General features: G+C 42.1%; 1 protein-coding gene across 3 annotated transcripts in view; it reads right to left on the reverse strand.

The window, feature by feature from the left end:
- The window catches only part of LOC144800563 (vitamin D3 hydroxylase-associated protein-like), a 345205-nt gene that overhangs the window by 123518 nt on the left and 209632 nt on the right, over positions 1-12055 (reverse strand). For all 3 annotated transcript variants that reach the window (XM_078671690.1, XM_078671691.1, XM_078671689.1), the window contains exon 6: positions 8623-8663. In XM_078671690.1, the coding sequence (XP_078527816.1) occupies positions 8623-8663 (41 nt within the window). The remainder of the gene's footprint in view (positions 1-8622; positions 8664-12055) is intronic.

Below are 12055 nucleotides of genomic sequence, written 5' to 3' on the forward strand. Positions count from 1 at the left end.
AGGCAATTACAGTTGTGTCCATCTCTAGTATGCCAGTTTCCAGTTTTCGTGAATATAACGAATATCAGGCCTATGTAAAGCTACGTTGCCACGTTTTACAGTGTGCACGTTAATTCATTGAATTGTCCCCGTTTCTAGGCCTCAAAAGGGCCCGGACTCAGATTCAGCTCCTGTTTCCTGAACCCTCTCCGAGGAGCGATACAGCCCCCACCTGTATCCCTGACCCTTCACTTACTTTCATGCCTCGCAGTGCCCGGCTAGGCCTGGCTCTGCCTCCCAGTCTGCCAAGAGTATGTTATGTTTCTAGTTATCAGTCCAGCCCTCCTTCTCTGCATTCCTAAGCTACTGAATCGCATCAATAGTTTCCGTCATGGTCTAGCCTTTATGTCTCCATGTAAGAGAAATACTGTATTCATATTCATAGAATATTCCTCGCACATGCAATACATTTAGAATAATGCATGCACCAGTCTTAGTGTCTGTTAGCCTTTACCCTGATAACTTTTGGATTCTATCAACATGTACTATAAACACCAGATACTAGATATGCCTAGGTACATGTCGCTCTGACCCTCCAGACTTTCGTCTCCTCTTCTAGTGCAGAAGTCATAGCCCACAGTTCTCCCTGGTAACACGTCATTGCCAGTTTACGCGCACCACTAGGTTAGAGGTCCCAGCTGCTCAGGTAGCCCCCTCCATGTTTCCGCCCCGTTTATGACATATTCTGTTACGTTTGCATCACATGTCTATGTATACGCCCTGTACACACCTCTTGTTACACCCACTTTATGCCTTATCTTTCGCGACTGCTACAAACTCCGCCTACTGCTACGCCTACTGTATTGAATGCAATGTAATTGTTTTTAGTATATATATTAATGCACTGTTATTAAAAGCCAGCCAATTCCCAGATCCTGCCCCCGGCAGCTGCCATCCTATTCCCATGCAGGCTGTCCTGTTCCTGTCCTTTTATGCCTGATTAAAGCCTGTATACTTCAGCTACCTCGAATCTTGACTCTTATTTATTGAGCTATCTGTTATTAGAGTATCCTGAAAAATAGAACCGGTAATTAATTATTTATTTACCACAAGCACTCAAATGTTTGATATATATGCATGTTGAATTTCAAATTCTGCATAAGGAAATGTAACCCAGCTGCGCATTAGCACAAATAACTTTTGTTGCTTTTCCGATGGGGAAATATGGTTTCCCTTTCTGTGCACCCACATGAAATATCTGGCTATTCAGTTCCCCTTCCAGCTACGGAAAGTGATGTATTTTTAGGGTGGAAAATGTACTGAAAAGGTTCAGTGAATGCTTACAAATCTATGAGTCTTTGATTGTTCACCTACATTTACAAGCAGGGGAGGAGCTTCGGGAGGGGGGGTGCGGGGGGGGCTGTCTGGGGTTTGACCCCCAAACAAGTGCATTCTTGTCTTGGTAGTTGGACCTGGGTGCCCAGAGTTTGGTCTGATACGTCTCTGTTGGCTTTTTCCTCTTTGTTAGTTGGGAAATTTGAGATACACACCCCCTGGATCTCACTGGCTAAGCTATACCTCTTTGCAAGTGATTCTAGCCAAGAAAACCACAGATCCACACTTGTGCCTAATTTATGCTAAAGAAGAAAACCCACCTTATTGGATGACTAGAAGTTTCTGATGCACTGTGTGACTAAAAAACTACCAATCGAGTTTCTTCTGAGAAATGTATATATCAGTAATGCAGTTTGTCAGGGCAAGGTGTGATGACAAATTGTTTTAGCTGTGGTGATATAATATACGCTGAGGAAATAATTAATACAGAACATGGCTTGAGACACTTCATTTCATAAGGCATTGAAATATGTGTAGTTTTACCATTTAGCTTTTTAAACAACAAATCCAAGTTTATAAACCAATCTTTAAAATCAGTTAAGAAAGATCTTCTGTGTGATACTAACCTGTCAAAAGTAAATTTAAGGTGTTATATCTTTTAACCTATTTATTTTATTTGAGTAAATACACAATTGAAATGCAATGCAAATATTGTTTTAACCAAATGAAATATTTTGAAATATATCTATTATAAAATGTGCTTATTAAGTAGAGAGTTTTAAGAAAGCAAATATTGCAAATACATTTTAGAAACTTGTAATTAGTAACCAAACATACCTTTAATACATGTGTAATTATTTCTATTGTTTAAAAAACATTTTTAATTGCTTACTCCTCAATTCCAAAGTAGAACAAAATCCTAAAAACGTTTTATTTCAAATCTGTTATGGGTATTAGTGAGATACCAAAAGCTATCATCATGCTAATTGCTTAAATGGCCCCAGCAACACAGAAATCTTTTAACAGTTAAATATAGCTACCCACTGCATGAGAAAAAGGGAAACAAAGGTATGAGCTGTTAATTTTCCTGACTACTCAGTCATTTCTGTATGGTGCTTGTTGGAAATGAGCCTGTCTAGAGTGCTTTCCCTCGACATCTTGGTTTTGGCCCTCCCGGTTTTCCGCTGATCTATGTGCAAGCTTTAGGCCTGTGAGCACCTTTGACACTGCTATTCAGTGCCAAAACGCTGTGCTTGTCATATACATACTGGTGATTTGAGTTCACTGTAAGTCCCTTGTCTAGGGGCTAAGACATATGCATAGTGCATGTAACTCAAATGTCCCTCCTTCGGCTAAAGCACTGGTTGTGCCATCAACGGAGGTGGTTCTTCAAACGTGCCACAGGTTTGCCCTGGCGGGGCCTGAGTGTGCAGGTTATTATTTCTCTGCTTGGCATTTAAAAAGCTACTTGCAGAGGTTCTGCATGTCTCTCGCTATATGGGAAGGGTGCGGTGTCGGGAAGAAGTAGGGCATATGCATGTGTGCAATACATGCACTGGTAGTGAATGGCACTGGATGGTGGGTTCGGTATGATGGGGCCTCCTTCTCACATTGGATCGACGTGAGGGATCTGTGGAAAGGATATTGCGCTGGATTGCCTACCTACAGAATAATGGCAGTATAGTGTTTGATATTGATGAGTTAGTAATGGCAAATCTTCTCTGGTGGTGTGAGTCGACTCGACATTACTATGGTGGAAATACCACTTTGGGAAGTGGGCAATTTGTGCTCGTTCTGTGTGCCTGTTAGCCTGTCTCCAATCCACATCTGGGTGCTGGGAGGGACAGCTACATCTGTGCATTCCTGTGAAAAAGCCATAAACTAGGGGCTTAAGGTAAACTGCAGACCTCGAAGGGGCCTTCCTGTTACGATAAGTGGGGGCCAAAACCTGTGATTGCTTGACCATTACAACTGTACGGGATGTTGGAAAGCTGTGTTTTATGCTAAGGTGTTAGCACGAAAGTGGAATACCTCTGAACAGCCTACATCTATGTTTCTGTTGCCTTTGATGTGGGAGGGATCGCTTGGATTTAGTAGAATACCCAGTGTGATGCAAGGTTAGGGGTTGTGTCAATACTTTACATTTTGACACTGAGGATAAGCCTCACTGCTCTGTGTCAAGCTACCCAAAGATGAGCACAGGGTATTGGACATATATACTCTTCCTATATAGGATGGTGTATTCTGCCTGGCTTTGATGCGTCCCTGCCAGCTGAAAAACGCTGGGTCTAACAGTGGTCAACTGAGCTCATGGGTGGAAAGTCTCCCATAGGCAGAGGATGGGTGCATGGTTCTGTCACAATGAGGGGATTGTTCTGTGACTTTATGCCAGAGAGAGGATGGTACCCAAACAGACTTCTCTACGTGGCATGCACCTTGGTGATTAAGATTCAATCAAGATTCAACAGTGGTGCATTAATGCTACTGAATTAACGTAAGTCTTGTGAGACTTCACTGCTTCTTCACATGGAGAATAACATTGACACCCTATTTTCCACCTCTGCATGCCCTATTATCATAACTGTCATCCATAGTGCAGCTGACACAATATAGTGAACTCTGTTACCCCCTACTACAATTATGCGCCCTGTCATCATCTCAGCACTGGTGTATCAGTTAGCATCACATGGTGCTCGAACGAATGGCATGTTCAGCACATTGTGTGGTCAAAATCACAGCTGCTCATTCACGATAGGGCTCCAATCCTAAAAAGACTTGTATTACCTACAAGACACAAATTATACCAGGAATTGGTGGTCTGATCCTTAACTGTGTATGCCCCATTACCACCAACAAGGTAATCTTGATCCATTACTTGAAACTCATGGCAATAGTGGGCAGGATCGGATTTTTTTTATGTGGCTATCCACATGCAAATGAGTCTTTGCTATGATCACTGATGAGCGAGCACACCCATGCCGGAACTTCCTGTTGCTAGGAGTCTCCGCCTTCCCACAACCATTTGTGTAGTAGGCTGTAGTTTTTCATTGCAGCAGCTGTTTCTATTGACTCACAGGAACAGATTCCACTTTACACAGTGATTACCTTGGTCTGCGCTAATGTCTTGATAGTTGTGGTGGGTTTGATCCAAAGAACATTTAACAATCAAATCCCAGTATTGCAGTCCATCTCCTTTTCAGAAATGACCATCAGAATGCATTAATAGCCTGTATGCTTAAGGCAAAATTAAGAACAAGATTTTCCCAAATAGGACAGAATGGTTCATACCTTCACTACCTTTGAATTATATTCATGTGTGCTCTGGTTTTTCTTGATATGATCTTGTAATCCCTGGACAACTTCATTCTAGGTGACTACAGCCACCCTTCCTTGATGTATAACTCTAGGTCCATAAGCTCCAAGTGTTTTCTCAAAAGCATTCTCCTTAGCATCAAAGATTACAGCAGAAAAGGACAGCACCCTAGTGCCTTTCTATGTATATACTCTTTTTTAAAGTTGTCTGCTCCCTTGTAAGGATCTATTCAAATATACAGAGTTCACCTTACCTCTAAATGTGTTTCTGAATGCGCAAATCATCAATTGGAGATAACAATCCTATTACTAAAGATAGCTCTGTAAGTTGTTATTTCTCTGAAAGGCTAGGGATCCACAGGATTTGCAGGATAGCTGCTTCCAGCTCTTTGATTAGTTGTTATAACTTGTTCTCCAACTTTGATATAGCATCTATTCGACATTATTGAGATTTGATATAAATTTACCATTTAGTTCTTGCCCTTTGCAAAATGTGTCCACTCTGCTGGCTTTAAAACTGATCTTAGCCTCCACAGCTTTCAATTTCACCTACATTGTAGTAACTCAATTTCCCAGGCATCAAGCTACCACAATGAACACCTTTGGTGGCCCCCCTCTATGAATCTATCCATGTTCTCTTTAATAGAGTCCAATTGCCCTGTAAAAAAATGTTATGGTTGGTTTCCTCAAGCAAATCATGTTCCACATCTCTTTCAAGGCAAGACAAATATTGCCCCTCCTACAGAAACCAAAGATGGACTTTGATAGCTTTCCCAACCACTGACAGATCACACACCAATTACTGTTTGGTAAGATCGATAAAAAGGTAGATGACACTTAAATCCATGGACAAATAAAGAACACCACCATCCTCAAGACTCCAAACCTGGATTTATATGCCAGTGCAGCACGGAGTACAACCACCATCCAAGTAGTCAATACCATGCTCCGAATCAACAATAGTAAACCTGGCCACATAATCCTGCTGGATCTCTTTGCAGTTTTTTATATCATTCTGCATCAGGTCCCAAAAATGATCTTTGAAAGTATTGTTTATCATTCAAACATATTCTACTTGAACATCAGATCCCACCTCACACATATGAGTCCAATTAGATCAGCCCACATCCCTGTAACACACCCAGCGCCCTACGGTCAGGGCCAGACTGGCCGTAGCAGGCACCAGGCTTTTCCCTGGTGGGCCCTCAGAGTGGGGCCCATTTTTGTTAGTGGGGCCGGCTGTAACAAAATTGACACTAACCAGCTCTAGCAAACAGACTGACCTCCTCCCTTCCCCCACCTCACGGGGGCCGGCCGAACAGTTTGCCAGGGCCGATTTTGTTTCCCAGTCCGACCTGCCTAATGTATCTTTCTTATTGGCAATAACCTTTAACCTCTGCATAGAAATCAAGGGGCTCAAGGGAGCCCTCAATTTTCATCAGGGGCATCAAGGTTCTTCAGAATGCTGATGTCAATTATATCTCTATGAATATCACATCAGAAAATTACAGGACGAAGATTGCCTCAATACCAACAAGACCTGTTTTTGCAAGCTCACATACATGAAGACAAATCCTGTGCTAATTGCCAGTGACAACCGATGTGCTAGTAATGCCTCTCAGTGACCAACCTTGCCTGCCACATGCTACATTTGTTCAATTCTACAAGAGTTGCATAGTGAAAATACCACCAACTTCAGACTACAGACCTCAAAAAAAGACACCAAGACATCATGCCATGCAAAGTGAAAGCTTTCATCCCTGAAGCAGACATTTGTGCATGCCCTAGTCCTATCCATCATCCAGATTCATGACTGACCGAGCTTAACCTGCCTTATAAAGGCATTTCCCCAGATTCATACCTGACCCATTTGAAGAGAATTTTTTACATTGCTAATTAGTGATGAAGAATCTCAGGAAACTTGACAGACCCTTACCCAGCTATAAGATGTCCTTTGACTCCCTCTGCTTTCTTATATCACATTTAAAGCTGCTCCATTAAATTAGTAGACTCAGGCACATCTTGGGCGATCAATGTATCCAGTGGCCTACATAAAGCTCTCAACAGCAATTGCACCAGGCTCACGATATCAAAATTTAGGAAAGGAAGGAAGGAAGCCAGGACCTCTTTAGATGTGCTCCTAGGACCTTTAACTCCTTCCTTACATAGACCTGACAAGTTTCTCACTCCTCTTCAGTAATGAACTGAAAACCCTAATTAAAAAAAATACTTCATCCACATATACACCTTTGTTCGATGAGCTCACGGATGTACCCCTTCCAAAACTCTCAGTTTTGTACAATGTTCTATTTGCTTTTAGCCAAGTTTGCTCCATATGATTCCATATACGTAAAATCATACATATTTGATGTTGCCAACAATTATAATTTGGATCTGCTATGGCTTGAATTGCAGAATGGGAATTTAGGGCCTGATTCACAAAAAAATATGTAAAGCACAACACATGTAAGATGATGGGGATTTACAAGTGTTTACTTAATTTAGAAAGCGTTGTGACATACACATATGAAACCTACCTATATTAGAGGAAATAGGTTACTGGATGGTATTTAGAAAAGAAACTGATAATGATAGCCCACTCTGTGCATAGTATATGCGTTATTTTGCATCCTTGTATTTGGGGTACAATTTTGTAAACAAGTTTGATTTAATATTTGATTTTCTAAAACGTTAACTGGTGTATTCTCCCACACTTTTAGAAACATTGCATCCTATATTTTTGAAATGTAATTAAGATGTACTGAAAAAAATAGGAAATGTCTTGAAACTTATTTGTGAATCACTATTAAGGGGTTGATTGTGACAATGGCGGACAGAGGGTACTCCATCAGTATAGGGGAGGACATTACCCCTGACATCCTGAGGTACTTCTCCCAATCAAATCTCGAGTCCCCTAAATTGGGATGGCGGATTGTGACTTTGGAAGAGTAGTCACTCTGGCACCGTTGCAGTGGAGTGCGCTCTCAGTCAAACTCTAAATCAGCCCCTAGTTCTAGTAGATGTTCACCACATTTTCAAAGGATTTTGCTGAACAGTGCTCAGACACATCTTCAGGAATAATGACCGAAACAGCTTAAGTTGACAGCTATGACTTCGTACTCGTATCATGAGTCAGTAGCCTGACTAGTTGTGTATTGCTTGCATTTCCTGGCCTTTCACATATTGTGACTTAAGTGCAGGTTACAGTTTTGTGAGGTACAATTATAAGTCAGTCATCTAACTAGACCACCCATTAGGAATCTGACTGTTTGTGAATGCAAGAATTAGGCAAGAGGTTTGATTTCATAATATTGGGCTTGGGCTAATATATGAGTCTGTGAAAATGTATACAGAATGCCCTGTAAACCTGACCTATATGTAGATACAGATTCCTGCAGAGTTTGCAAAAATTAAGTGACTAAGGGCCTGATTTGAAGTTTGGCAGACAGGTAGCACATATCCTGTCTGCCTTATTATAAGTGCAATATATCCTATGGCACTTTTATTAAGACGGATGGCACATCTGCCACGTTTGTGATGTAGTAACCCACCGCTAAATTATGATCGGGTCACCAGCCTCCTTTCTTAGTGGTCACCCAATTCTTACTTTCTGTTGTGATGCTGGAACACAACTTTGGGTGCACACTGTTGATATTTTTGTGTTGGGTTATTTGTGATCTCGATGATATTAAGATCAGTAGCTCATTCTTTGAATAGAATTAGTACAAAGTACATGAAGCGTGCCAAAGAACGAATGTCTGATTTGGATACCGGCAGACAGGTTACTTAGTCACAACGGTGACCGATATCACATACGCCGAAATATAAATTCCACTACATAGCATGGGATTTATATTTCCATTACCATTGTGGCTTAGTAATGCTAAATAGTTATTATTTGTATCAATCCACCCACATGACCACTTCAGACAACCAGATCAGTGCATTTTTTAATTAGCATTTGTATTCAAAAGTAAGCAATTGCAATTGACCTACCTGTCTTCATGCCCTGTACTGGAGTTTCAAAACCGGCAGTGCTATAGAAAAAAAACAAAGAAAAGGCAAATTACAGTGGATCTACTGTGATAGATTAAAGGTAGTTTGTTTCAGTTCTCATTGTGGCAAAGTTCAGGCAAAATGTAACAGCAATATCTGAAAATAAAATGAGTAATTGATCCATGGCCAATGGATATACCCCTTCCTGGGGCTCATCTACAAACAGTTTTAGCTGTCGAAGACCAATTGTGTTCAAAACAGAACAAAGAGGGGACTTTGGAGAAGCCCCTTGCTTATGACTGGTTGGATGTCTTATCTGTCATTTCTCTGCTCTTTATTCAAATTCTTTCCTCCTTATTCCTATACTTTACGCCTCACTTCTATATTTGTCCACCACCGTAGCACTGCTGTTTTGCACTGCTTCTGACTGGATGAGTTGTTACGACTGCTGCTGAATGGAAAGGACTCCTTTTTTATTTTTCATTAAGCTCTCCTTGCTCTTCACTTTATTCCCTTTCAAATTCCAATGCTCTTTCTGCTTCTTTGCCACTCCTCCACTGCTCTGTCATCCTGCTCCCCATTTTCTTTTTTTTACATTACACACCGGCGCCCATTTTGTCATTTTTAGGGCTCACCCCTTTTCTATTTCGCAGAAATAGAAAACCGGGGTGAGCCCTTATGTCGCTGATCTGCGTCTTTCCCCAAAGGCTCTATTCAGGCAGCTGATTGGCTCTCTTCAAGCCGGATTCCCAACAGTTCACGAGAAATAGAATCACGTGACAAGCTCCTCGTGGACGAGCTTGCACGATCCTTCCCCCTGCCAGCAGCATTTGGCACATCAAAGGCTTCGCTGCCACATCCACAATTGAAGCTACGATCAAAGGCTTCCGCTGCCCCGCCCCCCGCCGTCACTTATTCAGGGCGCAGGCCCTGCCTCGCTTCCCGGCTCTGCTGTAACCACATGCTACTGGACGCCCTTCACTTATTCAGGGCCGCAGGTCCTGCCTCGCTTAATCCGTGCACCCTTTTATTGCCTCGCTTCCCGGCTCTGCTGTAACCACATGCTACTGGACTCCCGTCACTTATTCAGGGCCGCAGGCCCTGCCTCGCTTCCCGGCTCTGCTGTAACCACAGTGCGCACTAATGAAATGCACCTCGAGAGTCACAGTTAGTTCTTTGTCCTCCATTTGCTTCAAGCACCTAAATAAAGTATTTCTTGTTCAAAAACGGCTAATATGAACAAACGCCACTCAGCCATGCATCGCCAATCTCACCCACGCAGCTCTACTCACCCACGCAGCGCCACACTCACCCATGAAGCGCTACTCACCCATGCAGCTTCACTCTCACCCACGCAACGCCACTCATTCACAAAACGCCACTCACTCACACAACCCAACTCATACAGCGCAACTCTCACCCACGCAGCACAATTCTCACCTACGCAGCGCAAATCACACCCACGCAAGTCCACTCAGCCACACAACGCCACTCAGCCACGCAACGCCAATCTCACCCACGCAGCTCTACTCACCCACGCAGTGCTGTAGTGTAGTTCCTATTATCCCAATAGGCTCTGCGCATTGGAATAATACCTTCAATAGTATAGGCCTAGACCAGACGTTAACTAGGTCTACTACTGTCGATATTAGACTTAAAGTTTTGGGTTTTGCCAGCTAGCTCAGAGTTCACTAGAAACTTTCTCGAATAGGCAAGGAGGAGTTGAACCTCCCTGGATAGACAAGAAGGGATTTAGTTTCTGACAACCATAGAACATGACAACTTTGCTCTCCCCTAATCAAGAGTGTATCTCTAGAGTCGTGTGAAAACAAAAGACGACTTATTTTACTCAGTCAGTACGTGCATTCTTAGTCTCACCAGATTGTAGAGAAAAGGAAGAGACGGGCGTGTTCAATAAAAGATGTTATTTATTGATCAGTCTCTTTTCTCATACAAGAGAAATGGATCGATATTATTGCAATACTTATGGTTAAGTAAAGTGCATACAATAAAAGCAGAAGTATAAAATAATACTGTAAAAACATTGATATGGTTTCTAAGCCATATGATGGTTTAAAATGAATAAAATGAATACATACACATTTACATTTGACTAATCGTACTCAACTGGTGTTTCTAACTACGCCTACCCCATGTACCTGACCTAAGCCTAATACGTGGGCGGGAATAGAAAGTTACAGTTTAAGTTAAGTTTGTTTTGCCAAGTGACTGACTAGAGAATTCTCTGCAAGGGGTTATTCAGTTCTGTACCTGGAATCTAGGATGAATGAGGGATGGTATCTCTCGTCTCTGGTCTCGATATTCCAGGCTGCCTGCGAGGGCTACCCGGAAGCGCCGGAGCTGGATTTCTCGGCAGGAGAAAAGGCAGCTTCTCGTTCTCAGCGCGTCAGGAAGGCGGGGCTGCGCCAGCGGGGTCTGCTCTGCTCTGGGCTTCGGCAAGTCTGGCTGCTCCGATCTCGTCACCACCGCGTGTCTTTGCATAGGGCAATATCGGTAATATTTATACCTTTAAGGTGCCGAGATTGACGTAAGGATGGACATAGATACGTCAATAAGGATGTCATACGACCTGGTCGTTAGCACATTCTTTTGCTGAAGTTCTCGGTGAAATCAAAACAATGGCCGCAGGGTTTTTCCCAGGTTGTCATAGGTTTGATTTGTTTTGAGAACTCCGTATGCCTTATCAGGGGCTGGAGGAATATCGCTTGTCTAATTAGATGGCAAGCGTTATGACCTAATCAGATAACACGTTCCTGTGCCGTAGTGTGGCTTTATCAGATAACGGTTCCTGCATCATGGGGGTTTTCTGCCTCATGGGATGGCTGCTAGTTAACTTGTTAACCAGAATAGGGTCAGGAATAGGGGGATCGATACAGAACCTATAGGAATACATCACACCCACTCCACGCTAACTATGGACATATTTACGAATCTATGCATAGTAAAAACATACTGTAGAGTATCGTGTATACCTTACCACCCCAAAATACATAAATGCATTTTTGAAATTATCAAATATACGGAAAAAACAGTCACATGTAATATATGCACTCAAGCTGTAGAATACTGCTAAAGTAATCACGCATATCTATACATTATCACTAACTTGTATATGAGAATTTACACATGAAATGGCTCTTAATACAGAAAAAAGTTTCGAGACCATTCCATCACAGAATAAAATAATTATGAACATACCAGCGGGCAGCTAATGTCTATAAACTTATCTAAAATTAGAAATTTTAGTTCTCTAAGAATAGTTCTTACTTTAAGCAGAAGATAGTGTCCCGAAAAATATGCAAAAATATTCTGCGGCTGCTGAAAAAATTGCTGTCCGTGAACTGGAGGGAAAATTGTTCATGGTATTTTGCTTTTCTAGTTGAAGGCCAAATTCAGGCAACGCTGTGTGCGA

The sequence above is a fragment of the Lissotriton helveticus genome, chromosome 1_2 (genome assembly GCF_964261635.1).
Source record: "Lissotriton helveticus chromosome 1_2, aLisHel1.1, whole genome shotgun sequence".
NCBI classification, from domain to species: Eukaryota; Metazoa; Chordata; class Amphibia; order Caudata; family Salamandridae; genus Lissotriton; species Lissotriton helveticus.